General features: G+C 46.4%; 1 protein-coding gene across 1 annotated transcript in view; it reads right to left on the bottom strand.

Moving 5' to 3' along the window:
* Positions 1–2,459: 2,459 nt before the first annotated feature.
* The window catches only part of nrxn3b (neurexin 3b), a 272,751-nt gene continuing 249,799 nt past the window's right edge, over positions 2,460–25,411 (bottom strand). The window contains exons 21-22 of the mRNA XM_076048392.1: positions 15,215–15,293; positions 2,460–4,509 (exon numbers count right to left, since the gene is read on the bottom strand). Coding sequence (XP_075904507.1) covers positions 3,524–4,509; positions 15,215–15,293 — 1,065 coding nt within the window. The 3' untranslated portion in view covers positions 2,460–3,523. The remainder of the gene's footprint in view (positions 4,510–15,214; positions 15,294–25,411) is intronic.

Here is a 25,411-nt window from a genome sequence, read left to right as displayed (position 1 = left end):
GACAGACGCCGCTGATCCTGAGGAAATCAGCTCTGACAGTCGAGAGATGTCAGAAAAAAAAAAAAGGGAAATGGGTTCCACCAGCAGAACAGCTTGAGGCTCAATTTACAAAAGAGCAGATAAAATGAGTGATTTTAAAAAGGGCAGTGGACTCATAAAGCAGCCAATCGTGGATGCCAAGCAGCTTTGGCGCTCTGCTTTCCCTATGATTGGTTCAAAAACGTCTGTCTTCATGTCTGCGGGACAACGTCAACAAAAAAGACGACTCTCCACTAAATGTATGACACGTCGCGAGCGAGGATAACTGCGTATTTAAGGTGCGACGTAAGCGCCGACATTCAGCGTGCACTTACATCCATTAGGGGGAAACCAATATGAAAATAAAACTGAGCATTACGTTTAGAATGATTGAAATATAACGTGGGTCACCCTCGGCGAGCGTTATGTGTCAGATTTAAAGGCTGATTTTATTTCCTCATTATTACCCGTGTTTTTATTCCCGCTCATGCTCCTCCGAACCACAGTGTATTGATTAGAGCCTCTGCAAAGCTATTTTTCTCAGCTGAGTGGCCCCTTACAGTCACGGCTCCCTGCCTCTATTTGGCTGCGCTAAGATTGAGTGTTGATTGAAAGGCGCTGCTCGCCGAGATTAATGTTATTTTCAAACGTATTAACTTTTTTATCGGGTTGAGTTATGCTGAGCAAATTTCCGTGCATATTTTGCCAATGAGAACGGAAAGGGGGGCGAAAAATAACACCACCTGCCTTTTCTGGGGTTGTAAAAAAAAAAAATTGGCTCTCCAAGGGGGGAAAAGAGAGCAAGAAAATCCCCGCCGCCCTCTTTTTTTCCCCCCCAGTGCTTGTGGCTGGATGAATGAGTTAATATGTAGTCATTGTGCGAGCTGGATATACTCACACGCACTGCTCTGATATCCTACATCAATGGGCTATTGCAAGTTAATGACCAGCTCTGTGAAGGCCCATTTGCACGAAATATGGACGGTGTAAAAGCGAGCTGTGAGAACAGGTGCTGCAGCCATTGAGTGGCTCATAACCCGGCCATATGCTGCTCGCGCAGAATCTCATTTGGCTGCGCGCTCTCACAAAGGCGCGACTTCTCACAAAGGGGGGAGGGGGAGGGGGGAGCCAACGGCGGTTTCCTCCGCTCTCCGTGAAAACTCCGGACCCCTTTCAATAAATGTTTTCTACCCTTCGTCTCTCGTTGCATCGGTGAGCAGCGAGCACACATTTGCATAGCGATCTATAGGCAAATGGCAGCGGTGAGCAGCTACGCTCCGGACTTCATTTGAATGGAAATGACACCACTTTTAGGACTATAAAAGAACTCATCGGCCGTGATTGAAAATGGATGAGCGAGCGCGATCGGGCGAATCATCCTCGCCGTGGATGGCTTCTGTCTGTCAGAGTCGTTCTCAGCGTGCCGCTGCGACTGACTGGCAGCGACCCGCAGTGCATCACCCGCCACGTTTTGGGAACAACAGTTGTGTTTTGTTTTTTGTTTTTTTCCGTTTATTTCTGGGAACTGTCTGGAGTCAAAGGAGCATAAGACAATAATAATCAACTGGTTGAAAAAAGCCAAGTACCAACACAAAAAAAAAAGAAAGTAAAATCAAAGCGAACATACACACTGACTGATTTTTGCATGAAAAAAAAAAACTAAACGCATGAGAAACAATTAACATCAGCAATGAATGATGACATAAAAAAACAACATATTGCCAGAAGAGTGTCATAAAAATAAGACGTTAAATTAACCTACACATTAACCGAAAAAAGAGAGAGAGAACGAGAGAAAAAAAAGCAAAAATAACAAGCAGACAAAGGACATTTAGGCAGTAATATTTCCTCAAAAAGACAGAAAATAACCTGTGAGTCAGTAATTTGCTTTCATCAGTTCCATCACAATCTGCCTTTATTCTCTTGCTCTGGTTTTTCTCTCTTTTTTTTTTTAAATTTCCAATAAAAAAATAAAGAACATGATGAAAGTAATTTCAGAATAAGGAGGAGTCCCTATTACAAGATCTGAGGAGGGTGCTTTTTTTTGTTCCTATTCGACTGACACCATCCCATGGTCAAATATCCATGCGACTGAAGAGAAACACCATCCAGAGAGACTAGACGTCTAATCTAACAGCTCTCAGCCTAAACAAATGTTCCAGCGCACACTGCATTTCTTTTTTTTCTTCATCCCCAGACGTTGCTGGCAAAAGAATAAAAAGGTTTTTGTCATGTTGCTACAGCAGTAAAATCAAATCGACTGGTCTTTCTATACAAGAGAAGGATCCGAACAAAACCGGGGAGGACTTGAGTTTTCTGTACAATGTTGACCTGCAAAGGACGTATTGAAATATGTAAACATATTCGCTGTTTCTGACACAGTCGTCCGTGACAACAGATAGATTCCCACTGAGGTGTTCGGCCAATTTTTTTTTTTCCCCCCCCCACCTCATTTGTTTTCACGTCACAAATCATCGTTATGCATTTTGTCACAGCATGTCAGGAACGGTACCAGACTGAAAATTATAAGGAAAGATAAAACAATGCAATCAGATTTTTCTAAAAAAGAAAAGAAAAAAAGAAAGAAAGAAAAAAAAGACAGAGAGAAAATATTATGAAGATTAACTGTGCACTGCACCTGGTGAAACCGCTAATGTGCTCTTGTTCAAGCGTGCAATAGCGCTCAGCCACTCGGAATTTGGATGCGGTGCTTCGGAGTGCAATCCTTAGCCAAGACGTGAGGGAGGAAGGGAAACAAAATCGAGATACATTACTGTATCACATCTGCTGAGCTCTCAACACTGCCTGCTTATCCCTGCCGGGGCATCTTCCTTCAAAACCAGACCTAAATTCAATAAGTAAAATCACTTACCAAAATGGATAAATAATTAAAAAAACAACAACAAGAGAACAATGAAAAGACAATCTTGAGTACACGTACGCTTTAGCTCAAATCTGCATCCATGAAAGCTACATTTAATGAAACCGCCTGTGATGTGAAATCACGTTTTTGACTTCCAACTTTTCCCGACAATCATAGTTTTTCTGAAGGTCCCTCACTTACACAGATGCCAGCACCACGTCACATACACCTCACATGCATGCTCAGAATGGCCGAAAAATGACAGTGATAGTATTTTACAGGGTTACAATGGACAAGGTTGTTAGAGCTCCAAGGATAACACACCTCTTGACAGTCACTTCGGGTCACGTGGTTTTAAGAGTGATGTTGATTTGCGCTGTCAAATGTCTCCGGCTGGGACTCCTGAAAAAGATCCACGCCGAGTCCCGGCGAAGATGCACGGCAGCGTCTCTGCGTAAGTGTGTGCGTTTCCGCAAGGTTCTTTTGTAAATGTTCCGGCGACTCAACACACTTTGAGTACTCAAGAGATTTTTTTATCCTTTTTAAATCACAGTTGCCAATATGGTACTGTCAGAATGTTTATAACTTTGTTCCAAAAAGTTTTTTTTTTTTCTTTCTAGGTGTTGGGAAATGACTTGATTTCTATACATAATACTCCTTGTCCTTATCTTTCGGTCTCTTGCTATTAGCGCTGCCTTTGGCGCTGCCACTAGGTGTTTTATCCTTCACTACGGCGCCATTGGTCTGCGCCGAGTTGCTGATGTAGTTGCGCGTCTCGTCCACTTGGTAGGAACCCTCATCCCTGTTCCTATACTTGTACATGGCGTAGAGGAGGATGAGGATGCAGAGGGCGGCAGCTGAGACAATGCCCACCACCATGCCCGTGGTACTGCTGGATTCCCGGATCACCTCAGAGGCTCCCACGGGCACCCGTCGCACCACGCCTGGCACCGTGGGCAAGGGGGCGGGCACCGTGCGCAGCATGGGCGAGGTGATGAATGGACCTCTTGGCTTGGTGCCGTCCAGATCGAAAGAAGTTGGCAGGGGCAGCAGGACTATGTCCGGCTGCGGGGGTTTTACCTCGCGGTTGTTCATTTTCCCTGCAGGCAGCTTGGGGGGCGTGTCCGAGGGAACAGCCGCCGCCGGCGTGCCCCGGAGGTCGGGCAGAGGCGAGGTGGGTGTAGTCCTACCTGCCTCAGAGGCTTTGCTAGGCCTCAAGTCCTTGGCCTCCCACTTGGGTGCGAGAGCTTTGTAGCCGCCTTCATAGGCCGATGTGGTCAAGATCTTATCTGTTACCAGGGAGAAGGTGGTGTAAAAATCTTCATCGTCAGTCGGGGGCAGGCTTGAGTCGAAAGCTTCGCCAGAGCCAAACCCCGAAATCACCATGCCATCATCATCATCATCATCACCATCATCACCACCATCACCACCATCACAATCATCGCTGCCTCGGTCCGACAAGCAAGGTACCCCCGCCTCAGTGGCCATGGCCATGGATTCTTTGGTGGTCTCAATAATGGTGAGGACGGGGCGAAGGGTTGGGGGGAAGGGAATGAAAGGAGAACGGGTGGATACAGAAGGGATGTCTATGGGGTCCTCGACTAGCACGGGGATGACTAGCTCCCCTCCTGTGAAAGTGAAAGAGAGAAAGAGACACCAGTCAGTGGAAGGACCCTCGTCAGGCCGAGCAGCAGAAGGCAGCCAAACACCCACAAAAGTCAAATCAATAACCAACAAACGTATAAAGCAAAGAACTGAAAAGAAATAAGGAAAGAACAGAAAATACTGTACCAGTGCAAAACCAAAGAAACTCAGAACCAAACAAGACCCAAACTGAAAGAAACCAACAGCCATAAATAAAGAATACATTGCATCAAAAGGCTTTGAGGGTTGCAGAAGGGTGAGCCAAGGGAAACTCACTCTACAAGTTAACGCAAAAACACGTACTGCGTGTTCCTAGACTACAGTGTGACAACGTCCTGCTGGCTCTATGTTTTGCATGCATATTCATGAAAGAGTTAATCATGGCCCAGCGTCTATGCATATCTCTCTGCATAAATAACTAATTTAAGGCTTTACAGAGGGCTGATTCATATATATTTCTTTTAAAGGATGCGCTCTGAGTCGAAGGTAAAAAGGGGCGAGTGGGGGGGTCAATGAGGGCACATCGGACCCTCAGACTTTGGGAACACGGACCACTGGGAACACTCTTTGCTATAGTCTCATTATCTCTGGGAAACATAGGGCCCTGGGACCAACTGGCCTTTGAAGATATACTGCCCTCAAACTTCTGAACAGAGTGGGAACATAGGATTCCTTGTTATAGTTCCGTTGTCTACCTGGGTAACATGGGAATATAGGAGCTGGGAAGTTAGAGAACATGGGATCTATGGCCCATTTATTTTGCTGGCACTGAGCACCTTGAACAAGGCACACCCAAACTTGGAAACACAAGGCACTGGGATCGTACGTCCCTTCAACCATGGTCCCCTTATCTACAGAAGAACCTCGATATGGCTCCAGAACATAAGGCTCTGTGGACAGATCAGAGCTTTCGGGTGGAAGTCTGGTCTGGTGGAAGGTAAGCCTCCGAAAAATCTGTCCCTGGGTTTGAAGCTGATCTCTTAAAACTTAACAGTAACTTTTCTTTTACAGACAATAAATGGCTCCCCTCGTTGCCCTAGCCTCGTGCCTTTTGACCACCTACAGTTACCACAATGGCACAAAGTCACTGAGCAGTTCAACAACACCTGAATGTTTGCTTGATTGAGTGCCCGTTTTTGGAGGCACAAAGTTCCCTCACTGTGAAGTCTGACATTAGAGATAGTAGGCTTTTAAACCCTGTCTAATCATTTTTAAATTAACTTATAAGAAAAAACAAGCTTTTCATGAGCAAAAATTGCTGTATTGCTGTCTGGCGACTGCAAAGAGCCCGAAACATTCAGATGTCCGTTGAAGCTGCTTATTCTCTTGCCAAAGTGGCTCGTTTGCAAAGCCTCACAAACAGGGCACTATAAAGAGATGCAAACCTTTTGGAACAATAAAGGAAACAACACAACAGAAATAAAATAAAAAAAAGGAAAACAAAAATGTAAATGAAATTAATAAATTAAAGCAATGCAAAAAGGATTTCAGAGTTAGAGCAAACGCTGTTAAAAAACAAAGAACACATTCACAAAGAAAAAGTCACAGATAGAGCTTTCCAGAGAGGGATTAGTAAGTAAGTAAATAGCAAAAAAAAATAAAAAATAGGTAAAACTAAAGTCAGCTTGAGAGAAATCATAGAAGCCTACAAGAAAGAAAGAAAAAACAGAACAGAACAGTTCTCAAAGGAAGAAAGCATACCATCAGTTTTGTCAACTTACATCAACAAATTGCCCGCGTGATTTTGGCAGGAAGAAAAAAAATTTACAAAAGAAAGTTGTGTAAGAATGCCTTTGGACAAGGTAGGTTAGTGTCTTCTTTTGTTTTATGCAACTTCTGGTTAATTAAGTTATAATATATTTCTCTTTTTAGACAGGATGGTAACAGGGAGGCAACAACACATACATCCACACATCATGACATGAAAAATAATCTTCACCATTCTGTTCAGAATAACTTTTTTTCCATAGTTATTTTTTTTAAATATATATGTATATGAATAAAAAAAAGAAAGCTGTATATTTATAATTCTTGCTCTGATAGATAAGTCTCTTCATAAATATCTACAGCCAGATTAGATGACTCTTTGTCATTATCCTTTTTTTTTCTTTTTTAATAATAATGCTCGACTTCATCGGCAATGAATAAATGGATGACTGTACATATCTTAGAATTTCTACGTAAAGGGGTCGGGAGGAAGGGGGTGTGAGACGGGAGGGGGTGGGACCTATGAACATACTAGGAAGGAAATGACATAGATGGGGGTGAACGTGTACATCAGTTGCCATGTCCATGTAAAGGCGGCACGAAGCGGTCGGGCGGCATTAGAGCTTTTGGCTGTAAGGAAGGGATGGGGATATACAAACAATGAGCATATACATGCCCATCTACAAAAGAGAACAGCACTCTCAACACTGACAGTTTTACAGACCCTAAGCTGCAACTTCTTTGCCATGCACAGTGAAAATTTTTAATTGAGTCATTTGATCCAAATTTCAAAATCAGATCTAGGCTTTTTTGGAATAACAGGAAATAATATGAAGAGATCAGCATAGAAACAGCTTTTGGAACAGTTTGCACAGATAGATGAGTGGGCTCTACTTGATAGTTTCTTTTTTTTTGTATGTGTTTTTTTTTTTTTTCTCCATGACGTATATTTGAAATTCCAATGGGGCATCTCGGGTCTGCCACCCAATTTTAATAATAATAAAACCCAAAACAGTCTGTCGAAAATGAATTTGTGAATAATTCATGGAGAGAAAAAAAAAAACATCAAAAGGGGGAAGTTGTCATTTTAATTAGCCAAGGAATAAATCATCAAAACACTGGCAAGAGATAATTTCTTTAAACTAGCAGATAGCTAAAAATTTGAACATTTTCAGTGAAAGAAACATACACATATATGCGCGTCGACATATATGTACAAAAAAGACAAAAAAAAAAGAACAGATTAGCAAGCCAGAAAAGAAAGGCAGTCAATTTCTCACACTATCAAAGATGGACAACCAGAAAGCACACACTGAGGCAGACAGAGAGATAGAGGGGGGGACAGTTTGTAGGAAAAGTGTCACCACCTTCGCCTAACTAATAATAGCCAGTGTATTATTAGTTAGTTCAGAACAAATTCTCTTGTTAGTATGTTTTTAAAACACAGGACAGGGCGTGCAATCTGGATGTACGTCAGAGAAATAGGGGGGGAAAAAAGGTCAATCGGATGTGGCTTATATATATATATTTTTTTTGTTGCAATTGTTTTTTTCTTAGCTCCACTCTTGAGAAGTCGGGTTAACGCATGCTTCAGTAAGTTGCATTTAGGGAGAGTAATATACAGTAACAATACAGCAAGCCATGGGACAGGTAAGGTGGAAGTGGGGAGGGAAGGGAAAAGGTGGGGGTAGGGGTGGGCGGGGCCTTTCGTTTAAAGGGTTGCTGCCACCAAAGGGCTGTAGGATATTCTCTCATTGGGCCAGGAGGAAGCATTCATCAGCTGCTGACTGGAGGGATGGAGGGGAGGGAGGTGCGCCGTGGGTGATGTATAACCCACATTATTTGGCATTTAGGCCCAGCGCCGTCGCTAATTAATCAAAGGGGGCGGAAGAGGTGGAGTGATAATTAATGAGCTGGCGTTTCATTAAACGTTTGGATGCTTTTGTCGCCATGTGCATAACCAACAGCCTTCGTTTGACAGATAAAGACACCGTGTTAGGGGGGAGGAGTTCCACAAGAGTGCGGCAGGGCGTTCGGCAGCTCGTTCGATAGTTGGTTTTCCCCCACGCGGGGTGAGCTGAAGGAGATGCCACTTACACCTTCGTCTTTTTTTTTTTTTGTCGGCAATTCGACGTCTAGCTCGCTCATTAAATCAAACTGTGAGGATGAGTTATCGTTGAGGAAACGCGACATATGTCTCCGCGAATGTGACAGCGCGCTAATGTGCGTCTCCTGGCGCCGGCGCGAGCTCCCGACGTGATGTCAAATGGTTCCTCTTTTGCTGAAATCTCCGGCTAGGCTCGGCTGGGATGTGATAATATGCTAATACCAGAGACAAACTCTTCTCTGTGTTGACTAAACAATACGGGCACAAGGTAAATGGCTTCATCTGCGGCTTTTATTTATCCAACCCGGGGACTTGTTTGCATCCCTTCACTCTGTTCCCCCACCCTGCCCCCGCCCCCGCACCCCCTCCCTACGGCTAACAGCTTTCGGCGACTGTTAGCTTTGCGCTATGTCAACAAAACACTTTGGAAGGGGGGGGGGAACCGCCGCAGTTAAGGGTCTCTGGTAAAGTCAGCGCGGAGGACCTTGATGTTTTGGTAAACACTTTAATCCTGTGTAAGCTCTCGCACAAGCGCCGCACATCTTGCTGCATTTCTGAGGCAGACAAACACGGCGGTTCCTAATGGGTTTGCTTAACCAGACCAGCGTTTGCTTTCGCACTCGTCAGGCCGGATGGGGGGATTTCACTTTAAGCCATCCCTGGCAAATAATTCTCCACTTCGGTAGACTCACCCCAAGTTAATCTGTTTTCGCACTTTCCCCCCCCTTTTATTTATTTATTTATTTTTAAAACCAAAGGGAAGTCAGGACCTTTGATGAACAAGTGTTCCCCGCCGCGGCCGACAACCAGCTAGCCTCTGCATGCATGAAATGAGAATTTCGTTTTAATTAACGATGATAAGTTAAAGATTAAACCAGACTCCCAAAAAACGAACCGCTATCTGCGGCGTGCCTCCTCTCGCTTTGAAGGGGAATTAAATCAACTCATTCACTTCTTGAATGGCCGGATGACTACCTCAGCAGCCTCGGAGGCTACAGATGCAGAAATCTCACGGCAGCACATTCCCGCCACTATCCCCCACCCCCCACCCTCGTCCTCCCCTATCCCCAACTTCACGCTCCCAGCCTGATCCCCGTGTCCATCCAGTGTTTGCTGAGGCTTCCAAATGAAGATGAATCTCGACGGCGTGTCGGGGATTTTGACGATGACACGCCGTTAAAGCGGAAAACAGGTGCACGGGCGCCGCTCGCGGATGAACTGATTCAATGGGATTTTGACACTGCAAATTGTGGGTGAGTCAGTAGTTTAGGGGCCCTGAAATCCCCTTGTGGCTGCCTTGCATTGTGCCCAGAGAGTCGCTGTGGCAGATTCATTCACCCCAGCCCGCCTAGATGATTAGCAGACAGCCAGCTAAACATAGATTCTCGGCAGTGACACACTTCAAAGTCAGTGTCGAGGATTAGGTCGGTGCCCTGCGCGCTGGCTGAGCTGTGTAAAAATCAACTTAAAAAGTGCCATCAAATTATTTTCCATCCAGTCCCTACATGCACCTGCCAAGGCAGGGCTAAGTTATTGCTATTCTTCACGTTGGCCCTCGCTCCTCTGAAGCCCTGTCCACTTGTACATGGGTATGTAAAAAAAAGAAAAAACACACATCTGCAAAGCAATAAGGACTCAACGATAACGTGCTGCTTTATCTATGCTTTATAGAGTCTTCAGACTTCAGAATATTGCTATGGAAACAACAACAGAATGTTGTTGAAAAGTCTCAAAATCAGCCAAATCGCATCGAAAAATCTGTGACTGTAAAAAAAGCAAACGAAACAAAGCACACCCGTGTACATGTGGACATGGCACAAAAAAAACCCCAAACAAACCTCTGGATGCAGACAGAGCTGCCTGTCCAGGTCGGAGTACTAAAGACTCATCGCGTGGCAGGTGACTCTTCATCCGTCATCGCCAAGCCGGGCGCACTCTGCCGCACCGAATTGGCATCTCCAGGCGGGCGCGCCGACTCGCCCCTGTCAGCCGCTCGATTTACCGTTTGCACCGCGGTGCCCAGCGGACATGTGTCAGCTGGGTAACCTTAGAACCGATTCGGGCGCCTGCGCCGAGGTGACAGCCGGCCCAACGAGGCTTGACGGATGCCCTGAGAAAACGCACTGATCCGTCTTGATCATACTTCATGCCGCAACCTACGCACGCTACTCCAAGAGAGGCCTCGAACCCAAAGTCGGACTTCTCGCTCTGTGCCGTCTTTCCTAATGACTGCTGCACAAGCACTCCGAGCATTTCCCTCGGCAGGATGTGGAAAAAAAAGAAAGAAAAACAAAAAAACAAACGCTGATCTGCCAACAAAAACAATGTCTCCATTCAATTTTTGCTGTATATTCCCAGAGGACGCTGAGCCTTGTCCAGCTTATAGCAACAACAGACAATATGATCTGCTGTGATTGGTGCTATTCCTAGACGGCGCGCTTTAAAAAGCTCAGTTCCGAACTTGGTAAAATCTAGGGGTCGATGGTGAAAGATGAATTGCAACGTCATCATCAAAGAAACACTAAGACAATAAGACCAAAGTACAGCTACCACTGAGATTTTGTGTCATTGTACATAGTAACTACGATCACCTGTGACGGGGACGATTCAATAAAACTGACAATTTGTAAACGTCCTTTTCTCCGTCATTCTGTTCTGTTTGTTGTTTATTTCTACAACGTGTTGCTTCCATCAAACTCAAAACAAATCAGGGTCTACAATGTTACACGACTTCTGGGTAACGCAGATTTAGCACGTATGTGCTGTACAAAAATTCGTTAATAACTAGAATCAGTCAATTAGTTTTAATGTTCACGCCAAGTACCAAGGATTTTTTTTCTTTCAAAAAATAAAATCAGAATTCTGTTTGGCAACACTAATATTTATGCCTGATGGGATTTATGAAACCAACCACAGCAGTGGCAAATCAAACATTCTGACCATAGTTGTGAATTCATAAGGAAATCATTCGCACCGTTTGCTAAAACATAATTACAAATTAATCGTTGCAGAAAAAAAAATCAATGATTACACGGCAATGACAAGCTGCAACACTTTTAATCTGCTAATCACTGTGAAATTAAATCAGAAAATTGCTTTTTGCACCAGACTGCGCATTCGATCGTTATTTTTTTTTTCTAATATAATCATCGGGACTCAGGTAGGTTTCTTTTTTTTCTTTTTTTTAATTCAAGCTAATTAGCAGTTACGTAAACACAAGTGGGTCCTTTTTTTCTGCCTAGAATCGCTCCTTATTCGCCCTCTTGTGGAACTCTTGGGTGGCAAGGGATGGGGGTGGGGGGAGGGGGTTGGCAAGGAGGGGAGGCATAAAGTTTTAACAGTTTATCAGACACACACTCACACACACACACACACACACACAAGCACGAGACGACCACCGACAGCAGACTGACAGAGACGCTGCAGGCAACGAGCACAGGACGCCTTCGAGAGTGTGTTTGTGTGTGTCTCTGTGTCTGTGTGTGTGTGTGTGTGTGTGGTGGGGGGCGGGGGGGTCGGGGGGCGAGGCGCTACAAATGTTGCCGCCCCTAAGCCCTGGCCCGCCTGCGTCCCTCAAAACACACACACACACGCACGCACACGCACACACTTCCAAACACAGACTGACATGTAGTAGAAAGCCAGCAGGGGGCAGAGGAGGGAGACGGGATTTAGCTTGAAAGTCATTGGTGGGAGAAGAAGCAGCGCACAAGAATGGAGGCCAATCATAGTCATGCACAAAGCGAAGGTAGGGTTGTTGGGAGGGGGGGAAGAGGTAGCGTAGGGGTAAAGGGTGTTAAAAAAAAACCCAAAAAAGTTAGTATACACAGCTGCGGCACAGTCCAGTACAGTGTGCATGCCACAAATGCCTTCTACTTGGAGCAACAGATAAGAATAGAAAAACAGATATACTTTGTGGCAATAAAAGTCTTTTTTATGCCATCCGCATTCAAAACAGACATGTATATGCAGAGAGGCTGAAAGAAACGGTGGGCGGGGGAGGGGGAGGGGCTTGGGATGGGAGGTTAAGGGCGAGGAGGTTGGGGGGAGGGAGTCTCGGATGCTGGATGGGTGGGTGGGTTAATGCTCGGGGGAGGAGACGGGAGGGGCTGAGGGAGCCGGGGGAGGCGGAGGTGACTGGGGTGGGTGTGGCTGGGGCTGGGGCTGGGGCTGGGGGTGGAGGTGGGAGGTGAAAGGGGGGGGGGGGGGGGGGGGAGTCATTCTTTCACACACAACTTTCTTGAGACAGAATGGGGTTGCCTGCACAAGGCCAAAAACAAGTCAAAAATAAAACGGAAAGAAAAATAGGATGATGGCAAGAAAAGATTTTGTTGCCGTTCATTTCCCTGTGTTAGAGTCGAGGATGGAGGGGATGGGTGGGCGGAGGAAGAGTTTATTATGGTAATGGGGGGTATTGGGGTGAATAACGTGATGACAGGGGGAAGGAGGAGGGGGAGGAGGAGGACCACCAAATTTCCAAACCACCAAAATGTTCATGCGCCACAAGATGAGGCAAAACACGTAAGGAAGGGCTTGAATATGTATATATCCTTGCTTGGAGGATGGGTGGCAGACGATGGGGGGATTTGGGGGCACCCGAGGAAAAGAAGGGAAGAAACATAATCGAAATGAAAAAAAAAAACAAGGAAGCAAAAAAAGGAGAAGAAGAAACGACACAAAAACAACCCACTCAAATCAATCCAGCAGCCAAAGTGAAAAGCAACAAAAAATAAAACAAAAACACAAACAGAAGCAAAACAAAAACAAAACAAAACAAGGGAGAAGCTCAAAAACCCAGGAGCTGCAGGGTCCCCCCCCCCAAAGGAAAATAAAAAATAAAAAAATCGATTCCAAAGAGATGTTCGCAAGTGCATCACAAATGAAATTAATGAGAAAAAAAATACACAGAGAGGGAAACAATAGAAAGCGACAGAAAATAAAACAACCAAGTTCTTGTCATGCGAGTTCATACGACAGGAAGGAGGGGAGGGAGGAATTCCATGTGGGGACAAGAAATGAGAGTGAATTTCTGTGTCAACATGGTGGGATGTGACCACATGTGCATGAGTGTGTATGCGGCTCCGTACGTGTATGTTCGACACCGTGTGACAGTACGAGGCTAGGCTTCAGAGAAAACTAGTTTCTTCTTCTTCGTTAAAAAACAAACACACACACACAATAGAAACCCCGCAGCTTTGAGCTGCTTGCTAAGCATGTAAATTCTCCAAGCTCAAGACGCCGCCGACGGGAAAAACTTTGCTAGACGAAGCGGCTAAATGCTACGAAGGAGGAGGCAGGAAAAACGCTTTACTTCTCTCGTTAATCGACGACAGGCGCCCGGAGGAAAAGGCGGTAAAACGCGCTTGTGATTTCAGGTGGGAGGGGTGGGGGGTGTTACGGTGAGATAAGACTTAACGTTAAACGACTTCCTCCCCCACGTCGGATGAAAAATGGGGGTTCGGGAGGGGAAGAGTGAGGATAAATACACCGCCACATTATATGCCTCCTGTCTGACGCGCTGTCGCGATTCTTAGCGCGGGCTAACTGATGCTAGCAGCGGCCTGCGCCGCTTATCAAGGATGCCCCACCTACCTCCTGCGCACTCCGAATGACTCCCGAAATGCCTTCAAGAGAGACGCCTCCCCTCGTGCCGAGACAGGTTTACCCCGCTACTCCGGTTCGTGCTCGAAATGGCGCGCGCGTGTTACTGACAGTTGTGCGTCGCGCAAACCCAGGATCCCTCAAAATAACCCCTCCTTTAAAATGTGCGGTTTTATTTCCAGCTTGTTTTTTTTTTTTTTTTTACTTTACCCCCCATTTGCTCCACTGCGCTGAGTGAGTGTCTCATCACTTTGATCCAATCTCAAAGTGATATATATATATGTGTGTGTGTGTGTGTGTGTGTGTGTGTGTGTGTGTAAAGGGAGGAGGGGAAGAGAGACGATGCGCACAGAAATTCGAGGATATCTGTTCTCTATTAGAATGTTTCAGGTAAGGCAAGCCTCCGACGAAGGGGGGGAGGAAGGTAGAAGGAAAATTAAAGAAAAACCAACAGAAGTACGAACAAGAGAAGAAGAAGAGGAAGAGGAAGGAGGAGGGAAGAGGGGAGGAAGAGGCTCTGTTGCAGTTAGTCTGCTACATATCACAGAAATCTATGCTGAAAGCATCTTTGTTCTCGAAAGAATCTCAAAATGTATCCTCTGTCGAGAGAGAGAGACGCACACGCACGCACACACATACGCACAGAGGAGATCAAACCATGTACAGGACAGATACATTTTGAAGCATCAGCGCGGGCGACATGGGGGCTTGATACTAATTTGAGTGAGTTTTTTTTTTACTATCTCTCTTTTCTCTCTCTTGGTTTTTTTCCTCTCCAGCGAGACGCCGAGAAGAAGGAAATTAGTATCAGCGCTTCGACATGTCCGCGGCCAGTGGTCCCCATCGCTAAGTGTAACTTGACTCGAGAGCGGCTCGCAAGAGGGAGTTTGCCAACTTCAGCTACGTGAAGGAAACAAAACTCGCGACTAGAGAGCAGAGCCGAGGATGGAGAAAGTTGGTTCTTACGGCTTCTATCCATCCCCGGAGTTCTTTCAAAGTTTGGATTTTCAACAGAGCGCCGCCTTCGGAGAGGCTACTTTCACTTATTTATTTATTATTATGTTTTCAAAGGGCTCCTTTTCTTTAATTTATTTATTTTTCTGTCTCTCTCTCTCTTTTTAACTTTTTTTTTTTTTTTTTGAAGTTACACTTGAAGCTCCCGTGGGACTTGATGCTGGGGGAGGAGAGGCTCCTCGGTGGCAAATCAAAGATAGATAGGGAGAAATAGACCAGGTTGAAGAGGCAAGCACAACTCAAACACACACCCATCCCACCTGCGTGTCCGGAGTCGCACTCCTCCAGGTCCTCGTCGTCGCTGGAGCACTCGGCCGACGACACGATGTCGTCCGTCGTCTGCGGAGGGAGGGGGAGGGGGGGAGGGGGGAGGGAAGAGGGAGACAGAGAGACAAGGCACATCAGACGGACGCGCTGGGAGCCGGAGTGAATCCTCCGCCCTGCTGCCCACAGCCATTCCCCCTCCCGCTCAAGGATATCTCCACACAGCACGCACACACACACACACACACACACACAGCACACACACCTCTATCTTCGTCCGTCCGTCCGTCCTTCGGCTTCCATATATCACTTGGAGTCAATCATACTTCCCAGTGTTTATCATTCTGTACTTTATGTGCTTTTCCGCCGCCGCTGCCAGATAATTGTTTTCCTTCACCCCCGCGACACCCTGCCCGCCATTATTTATGGCCCCTCCCCGCCTCTGCCGTCCGCAATCAATGGTCCCGCCAGGCCCTCGCAGATCAACGCCGTTGCTGCCGCCTGATTTGTGCCGACAGAGGGATGGGTGGGGGCGTTGGGGGATGCCGGAGCTCATGCCGGCTCTCCGCCAGGGATCAGTGAAGCATTATGTGCAGTAGAGGTGGCAGAAGGATTTGCGTCCTGTACTTAAGTCAAAGTACGGATACTTGTGTAAAAAAAAACAGTACTGATTCAACTCAAATATATTATTTTATTTTTCTTTGTCCTGAAAATGCACTGAACAGCGACCCCAAAGCTGAGGTAAAACTATCGTCCTCTAAAATGTGATCCACTTTTATACCGAACTCCACAACAGCATAGTGCAAGTAGCGCCAATTCGAGCAACAACGGCTATTTTAAAGACTTTAAAACACAAATGTGACTAACATGTTTTTCCAAATGTAAGGAGTAGAAAGGAGAGATATTTAGGTGAAAATGTGGCGAAAGTAAAAAGTCGTCAGATACTAGTAACAAATGTACCTTGTTACTTCCCCCCTCCAGTCCATTTATCCAGCCCAGGCCTCCCCAGGAGGCGACGGCGAAGTCTTGTTCTTCCAAGAGTTGGACCCGTGGATAACTGAGTGCTGGAGGAACGGCCTGGCTGTATTTCAGTGTCGGGTGGGAAGCGAGGGGGGCGCCGGGCAGCCGCCGTTTATTAGAATAAATCAGTGGGGCCGATAAAATAAGCCCTGTCACCGAGCAGGGTTATGAAATCAGGGTGCTGATTGAGTTTTCCACTCCTGGCCGAGCGTGCGAGGCTCTAAATATCATCGGGTCTGACAGACTAATGAAAAGCGCCCCCTCTGTGATCATTGAGCCACGTTCTACGGAGGCCCGGAAAAGAGTCGGCAGTGGCGGCGGGCGAGAGCAGGAGGGGGGGTAAAAAGCAGCCCATATCCTCGGAATGCACACACGACGCAAGTGGCTATTTCAAAATGCGCGATTATGCACAGAGGATCGCGCTATTTTCGGTCACAGAGCACTTGATGATGGGTTTCTGCTGCCGGCGATGGTGCGAATCATCATGCACTGTAATCCGGCAATAGAACGCAGGGAGGGGGAAAGAAATAATAATAAAAAAAGGAGCTGGAAAGAAAGAGTGCAAGCAGGAGGAGCCGAGGCTCTGCACTAAATAGCTGAGAAATACGGGCCCTGCGGTAAAAAAACACAACTATTTATCGAAGTCACACTCGGCGCCGTAAAAAAGTCTTGGTTATTGCTTGTTGTTGTTATCGTTGCGGCGGCAGACCCGCGCGGGGATGTGACAACACGAAGAGGAGGAGGAGAAGGAGGGAGGCATGGAATAAAGAAAAGGAAAAAAAATAAAACAAGCTACGCCTATTTCAAAGTCCAGCAATTTCAGGAGCCCGGACCGTCGCACCACAATCCAGCGGTGGCGAGCTGAAAAAAAACAAAAACGCTGCCCCTCTTTTTGCCCGACTGTGCCACATTTCAGCGGCGCCGTCAGCGGAGAGCAAATATTTTTCCCAGCCGTGGGAAGGCAGCGGCTCACAGCTGAGTCTTGGAGATAAATGAATTTTTTACAGCAATAGTGACTCAGAGTTTTTTTTTTTTTTTTTTTTTTTACCTTCCCGCTTTCAGACATATGCGCGCGCCTGTCTGCAACTTTTATGTGTGTGTGTGTGTGTTATTTTCTTTTTCTTTATTTGCTTGAGTGCTTTGGAGGATTTTACACTTCTGTAACAGTTATTAACACAATTAGGGAACTGCGGAAAAAAAGCGTTCAAAGGCCAAGAAGATTTGGTTGTCTTTAACAGGAGGAAGGTAGATTCTCTGTTTCCACCCCCTGACAAGTGTAAAATATATGGGTAATAAAAAGCTCCTTATCCTGAATTCCATTCCACACCAGTAGTTCCCTTTAAATGCTACACATTAAGTCTTCAAACACATTTGCAGGCCCACGTCAGAGTGCCGAGGAGCGAGAAACCTGTTTTTCCGCAGTTGTGTTTTTTTCTTGAGACCGACGAACTTGCCAATCCATGTCTGTAAATATTGCAGGGATTCTCTGAACATGTGCCTCAACAATGTTGGCTCCATGAAAGCACAACACATTGACTTTTATCTATCGGATAAGAGAAAAAAATGAGTAAAAAAAGAAAATCAGTACATAACTTTGCCTAAGGGTGAGGGCAGGGGCTAAACCTGTCCTCTGAACCCGCTGCGGCAGGTACACGTGCACTCACTGCCGTGTAATATGAAAGAGGCGAGGACGGCGGGAAAAGACAAGGTTAAGTGATCAGAGATATTGAAGACGTCTTGCTCTCGCCGAGAGTGCTCTAATAAATTTGTAATTCCCGTCATCTCTTATGCATGAGGAAAATGAAATCGGCTGAATAAACCATAAAATACACTAATGAGACGGATCTGCAGTCGCGCTGGAGATTGGACCCGTGGCCGCGGTGGCCGGTGGAAAATGAAGTTCTTTCGCTTTTTTTGCACTTTGAATATTAAGAAAGGAATAAAAAAAAAAAAAAGAAGAGAGAGACGGGAAAATTTTTTGATCGAGACAAATCCCTTGATTTTCGCCAGGCGGACCATCAGCGCAGCAAATCCATGTGAAGAGCATAAATGTGGATTGATCACAGGCTTTAAGTAGAAAGCGTAAGAACTGATGGAAACATTTGGTTTCCAATTGGTTTTAATAGTTCTTAAAGGTCCCATGTAAGACCCGATTTAAATTCTTCATTTTTTTTTATAATAGACTGCAGTGGAACAGTTTTGCACAATTAATCATAAAAAAAAAACACTGTGTAGCTCTCCAGACGCTGTGGTTTAGCTTCCAGCTAATTCTGATGCTCTGCTGGATCTTCCACAGCTCAAGAGAACTTTATCTGTCATAAAAGGAAGTAAAGATGTGGCCGATGTTGGACAAGTAATACAATGAAACCAGAAAAAGATGCCATTAAATTATCACCTAATGTTGGGACTTTAAATTCAGATAAGGCAGAGAAAAAAAAAACCTCCCTTTTTGTCTGTAACGTCTTTCTGTGCAGACCAAGAGAACTCTCACAGTTACCCAGGGCGAAAAAAAAAGTAAAACCAGCAGCTCACACCAAAACAATTTAAATGAGGTTCAGATTAAAAAGAGAAAAAAGAAAAAGGGGGAGAATATGTTAAGGAGACTGCTGTGACACCATTAAGGAGCTCATTTTCCAGTCCATCCACACGAGCTCACCTTGTGAATTCCAAAGTCTGAGCACCAAGACCATGCATTCACTTTCCACTCGGCCGAAAATCATCTGTAATTCAGAGTACCGGAGCACCGGCGCCGCTGAGCGACTTTGATTTCTCTTCAGAGAGACTGAAGAGACCTTTATTTTTGTTCCAGGTTGCCATGTTTGACACGTGCTGATCCACTAAGTGCTTGCTCACTATTCTTCAGAAAGAGCAGCTCCGCCAGTTACACTGGGTCAGACTGGAGTGACTCTCATGAGTAGCTTATGGGGTTGCTTGCCATTTTATTTTTTTTTCCCAGCCATTCGCACTAATGCAGAAGCGGTGAAGTAGCACGCCTAGCGAACGCCGCCTTTGTCTCAGTCGGCCGCAGACGTCGATAATACCATCCCACGCCGAGGCCAGATTCTGTAAATGCAAAAGGAGCTCGCTGAGTGAAAAAAAAGAAAGAAAAAAAAAGCCTCGGCATGCGTGCGGCACCGACCGCTGCCTACAGTGCGGCATAAGCAAAAACGCTGCCGTTGGCCAGCGGGACTACAAAAACTGATTTCACAGCTGGGGAAATCCAATTCTGCGTCTAAATCTCCGGAACACGGAGTGGGATATGTTTTGGCTGCAAAAGTGATTTCTTTTTAAGGGTAATTATTCCCAACCAAAACCAGCTTCATTTTATTTTTAAATTTAAATTTTTTTTGATGGAGTCCTGGGTGGTGGTATGATTTGAGAGTGTAAACACTCAGTGGCTGCCTCAGAATCATGTCTGATTATCCTGATTAGCTCACCAGTTGAGAGATATCCCACAGCCTCAGCAATAGAAGGACGTGGCGAAAGCGACGCTATGCTCAGACTACTTCACAACGTCAAGATGAAGGATCTGTGAAAATAATCTTTTTTTTTTTTTTTTTTTGGCCAAGACCAAAAGAAATGACATTGTCTGCGAGTACACAATTAGTGCAGCCGCCTTACAGCTCATTACTGAACATCGACCTCATTTAATAATGTTGACCAAAGGGTGATGTTGGTAGGTTACACACCAGAACCACGCTGAACCAGAGTACCAAGACCTTCTTGAAAGGCTCATCCTGATACGCCCTCAAACAAACTCTGGTCATCCAACCTTGATGAGACCGAACTGCTGGAAGAACTGAACCTGATTCCAACCAGCAGCTATGCTAAGTTGAAAAAGCAGCATGTTGACAAGAGATTCCATGAGCAGGCGTTGGGTTCGTTTCACCAACTCTCACCAACTGGTTTGGACCAGAGTCTACAAGCACCCTGACCATGGTTGCCAAACCAGAAAGATTTGTGTGTCCCAATTGGACGAATCACACGAGGAGCCGTGAAGGTAAGCACCAAAACTGACCGATTGGATGGTGGAACGAAAGGTGGGATTTTTGATCCAGAAGCCAAAGGAAAAAAAAAAAAATCTTTGAGCAGCCCACTGGGACAGTTCCTAGTGGTGCCAGATGACCCTGACGAAGACTGACAGCTACCTCAGGAGACGGGTCCCAGACAAAACAAAGCATTCTCCTGTTCCACCGGTGATACACAGAACACAAACAAAGCGGATAAATCCGCAGAGACAGAAAGACAAAAAAAACAAAAAACTTCTCTGAATGCTAATTTGGAATTCTGGGCCTGTGGATCAGCCGGCAGCAACCCAAGAGATTGTTAACAAGCAAAGCCGAAAACACCTCAGCAAGTGAATGAGGCTTACGCGACATCGCCAGTCAAGCCTGACCTTGCCCAGACATAAAAACAGCAGAGCAAGATTAATTAACAGGAAACTCAAAGCTCGGGAAAACAAAACTTCTATTATTCAGACTCTCTTTCTCTTTTTTTTTTGTTACCTAAAGAAAAACAACAATGAATTTAATTAATTCAACCCTGATTTGCAAGGCGAAGAAGCCGTGAGGGATGGGAGCCCAGTTAGAGGGCGCTGTTCATCACAGATTCCTTTTCACATCTACGTTTCTATTGTCTTCAACAGTGTCGCCCGTTGTCAGAAAACGGCTGCCCCACTGACAGGTCCAATATTTTTTGGGTGACATTTCAGGTATTGCAGTAAGCCTGAAGACTTGAGGGGCATATTTATACCAAGCTTTTGCAAAATTTAGAATATATATATTTGTGGGGACCTGCTATGATTGGCCCACAGACTGGTCGATGATCTCCTTGTCACAGTTCGACCTCCAACCTGAGGTGATCAAGTCGTTTCGTCTTCAAAGCAACAAACTTCACCACCGCCAATGAGGAGGTTGACTGCGATGGCTGAGTGGCAGATGACGTCTTTTCCAGGCACAACCCGACGGCGTGTTCGCAGCCTGAAATATTCAGCAAGTGGAGCAGCGTCTCTATCCGGCCATGAGCCCGCAGGAGCGAGACTGTGTTCTCACCCCTTCCTCACACTTCAGTCTAATAATAAACGTGACTTGAGTTCAGCTCCGTCCGCTCTGAGGTATCTGTTGCACAAAGAGTCTCGGCAGACTCTCCTCTGTCATACAGACAAGGCTTCTGTGATGCAATGCCGGGTTGTGTAATGGAGAAAAATGGGGGGAATGGAAAACGGTGGTCATCACTCTTTGGCGATTCCACTCCACTCCCCTGAGATCCGTGCAGTGGGACTGTTTCAGTCTCGCCGTCGAGATGCTTTGGTCAGGTGTCTCGCCGTGCCCCGACAACTGCTGCTCTTCCAAACACGTGCGCGGCAACGGGAGCGCCCGCCACTCACGAGGCTGCAGCAGCGGAACGTTCCGGCTCCCGGCTTTGACGGTGATTTGATTGTGCGCATCAAAACGGTCGCTTGACATTATTCACTGGACCACCGTCAGCAGCACCGTCTCTCCTCCTTCCACCGTCCCCCCACTACCACCACCCCCGGCCAGCAGGAAGAGTGCGAAGGCTCATAGACAGCATCCACGACATGAAATGTGTGTGTGTGTGTGTGTGTGTGTGTGTGTGTGTGTGTGTGTGTGAACGGCACTTCTGTCTCAGAGAAGCGAGAGGAAGCAAAGCTCACACGCTCAAGTACAGTACAGTGAGTCATCGGCGTAGGGTGGGAGGAGGGAACAGGGGGGAGTTGCTCCTGAACGCAGCACGGCCTTATCATAACAAATGCCCTTCACATGTTCCTGTGCCCTGAAGGCAAAGAACAACACAACACTACACATCCACATTACACATTACACCCCCCCGCGCCCCGTCGCTATCAAACGCAATTTGCTTTATTTACAATGCCAGCGTGCCCGATGGCGAAAGTGCAATTTCTCTTCTTCTTCTTCTTCTTGGCACTGATGGGAACAAAAAGCCCCCTCCCAACCCTCCCCCACAACAAATCAATTTCCCCGCAGCGCCTCATCCTGGCAGTCACGGATATCCAGTGCGGTTGCACGTTCCGATATCAAAGTCGCAACTTGGCGGCAAAGGGCGAATCAGAGACGCGCGATTCAAAACGCTTTCCTCCCCCTCCAGCCCCCACCCCCCACCCCCGAGGTGAGCCTTGGTCACCTTGGAAATAAATTTTTCCTTTCCACGCACGTTAGGACAAAGACAGGGACAGGGTACAGTTATTTGGGTTGAGAAAGCCCAGTAATTCGGCAGAGGTCAGGGAGACGACACCCCTCCCACCCCCAACCCGACGTCCTTCCGCTCGCTATCTGGCTAATTCGCATTTCAACCGCTCCACTGGCGCTGGAAAGCAAAGTAAGATAGTCATCTCCGCGAGGTGCGAAGGTTTTGGGGAGGGTGGGGGGCTCCGTAAGCTTTGGCTGGCTATCGACGGCTGTCTGATGCCGCACGCTATCCTGTCCGATCTGGGCTTTGACAGGAGGTCCGACGAGGAAGAGGCTTGTATTACAGCCGAGAATCGATGCAAGCGGGCCATATCCCCATCAATAGGCGGCCGCAACTCTCCTGGCTTCCCGCTCTGTGACGGATAAGATGCTTTATCAAAAGGAAAAAAGGGCAAAAAAAAAAAAAAAAAAATACAAAGGGATTGCGGTTGGATACGGTGGCAGGCTAAAAATAAGCCGCGGTGGCCAAGCCCGATAAAGAACGGGGCTGTGATGTTTCTTCTCCGTCGGCCGCTCGCAGCAAACACGCTGTGGCGCGAAAAATGCAGACGGAGAGCAGGCAGTGATTATCCGCAGCAGAAGCGGCGCGCCGACTGGTTCACTACGGCGACGTTTTGCGTTTCTTTTAATCCGTCTGGCTGATTTATCGCAAGCGTCCATGATTGTTGTTCCCGAAAGGGGGAAAAATAAGAAGAGCAAGAAGACGCCCGAAAAACTTGGTCAGATTGGCCTCATATGACATTGTTGTTTTAACGCGGTGGTTCTCAAACTTTCTCTGTCACGCCCCACCTTGGAGGACGTAAAGTTTTCATGCCCCCCCAAAAAAAACAAAAAACAAAAATTGGGGCTAGAAGCCCCAAATTTGACGTGGCTGTGTCTTGAGGGATCCCGATGAACCTGCAAGTGGTCCCATGTCTCTAGGACAAAGTTGACTTTTGACCCCATAGACTTGCATGGCATTGGGGTTAGCGATAAGGCTGGAATTAGGGTTAGGGTAAACTGGAATTAGGGTTAGGGTTTCGGGGTTCCTCATGGGCTAGAAGCCCCAAATTTGACGTGGCTGTGTCTTGAGGGATCCCGATGAACCTGCAAGTGGTCCCATGTCTCTAGGAAAAAGTTGACTTTTGACCCCATAGACTTGCATGGCATTAACGTTAGCAGTTTAGCGTAGCTTTTAGTCTCTTTGCTTGGGTGGACTTTGCACCTCTTCTCATAAAAAAGCAATTAGAGCTTTACGGGACGCATTTGGGTTTGTCAGTCTGTTAATGGACTTTATTGTGCTTTAAAGGTTGTTGAATTGCTAAACTTGGCTTTCGCAGTTAAATCCCAACGTACGTAATGGTTTTCTTTATAGCTGGACTCGACTAAGCTAGCACTTTCCTCCGTCTCTGGCATGGCTGCTCTTTGCTTCCTTCCTCCCAACTGCATTTCGCGCATCACAGGATTTGCCAAAGCAGGACGAAGGCCGTTCACCCTCTCCTTTGTTGTAAGCGGATGAATTGCAGCGAATCGAGCTCCAGAGAGTTAACTTCCGGGGGCCGCAGAGACATGCTAAATGACTGCTATTATGGTTCAAATATTGGTATTTCAACAAACACCTTTGACAGTGTTTTTCTTAGCAGTCAGCATAGTATTTTTCCCCCTGCCTCCTTTCTAGCTTTGTAGAAAAACAGAACGCTGGCCAGGTGAAGAAAAAGAGCGGCTAAAGACACTTAAAAGAGAGAAAAAAAAAAGCATTGGATTTGTTCGCCATCAGCACGGTGTGTTGTTTCCAGCAGTGTTTCTGTGTTTCTCAAGGAGCAGGATCTTTGTACACAGGGTGGCGAGGGTTTGCTGGCTCACAGTAAACTCTAATTGCCCCAAAGCCAAAGGCAGCCACTTTCAAACAGGGTCATTCATCTTCCCACGGAAAAAAAAAAAAGGGGGAAAATGGTCCCGGGCCCTGATCCTTAATCACCCTCTCCTGCCGCAGCGTACAAGGTCGCCAGGGAAGTCCGGTGACAAACACGGCGGCAAACACAGACGCAAAGACGGACAGACTGACAGAGAGACAGACGTGAACGTCTGTCACCCGTCATGTCACAGGCGGCAGGGCTCCTCGGGAAGGCAGGGAGGAAATGGAAGGTGGGAGATTTCTTCATCTTTCAGGTGAATGTCGAGCAGCGATTACGGCTCCGGGTTACGGTTTGTGTTACCGTTTGCGCTTCTCTCCCCCTTCAAAGAGGAAGTGCGGAAATTCATGTGGAGGCTGCGGTGAGCCGCCGCTGAAAGCCGTGACCGGAGAAGAGCTGGAGAGGAAGAGGGGGATGGAGGAGGAGTGCGGAGGGAGGGGAGTAAAGGGGGGAGGATTGCAGAGGATTGCAGGGACCGGCCCTTCTCCAGATTGGTCCAGGATGATTTCAGTAAAATTGGGTTATTGTGATAAATAATAATAATAAAAAATAAAATAAAATAAATCATCAAATCATCAAAATATACTCAAGAGAAATTGCAAAGTGGCACTGTTCTATTTCACTGTGCTCCTGCACTGAATTAGCCCACTGTGAACTTTAATAGCGTTTCCTACTCGGCGTATGGTCAGAATCAAAGGTTTGAAAAGAGAGTCTTCACATTTCAGAGGCGCAGAGCTTTCAAATGAAGACAAATTGGTGGCCGAAACGGGAACGGCAATCCTCTCCGTTGCTGTGAAGATCACACACTCCTCGTCTCTCCCGCCACCCTTGCAAGTCGATCCTCTTGAGTTACAAGAGGCCGGACGCGCAGTGTTTGAACAAGGGTTCAAGTAAATCCACTCACATCACCTCCGAGTGGGATACAGGATACAGTTTATGTCCGGATCATTTTGTCAGGCTCACTCCGTGAACTTTTGGGGGGGGGGGGCTAAAACCTACTCAAAGCATCCACAGTTTAATCCTCTCAAAATATTCTTTTGAGATGATTAAAGTT

This window comes from Nelusetta ayraudi, unplaced genomic scaffold, assembly GCF_046127955.1.
Source record: "Nelusetta ayraudi isolate G7.1 ecotype Tasmania unplaced genomic scaffold, CSIRO-AGI_Nayr_v1 ptg000100l, whole genome shotgun sequence".
Classification (NCBI taxonomy): Eukaryota; Metazoa; Chordata; class Actinopteri; order Tetraodontiformes; family Monacanthidae; genus Nelusetta; species Nelusetta ayraudi.
Note: the sequence above shows the minus strand (reverse complement) of the source record. Positions and strands in the feature narration are given on the sequence as shown.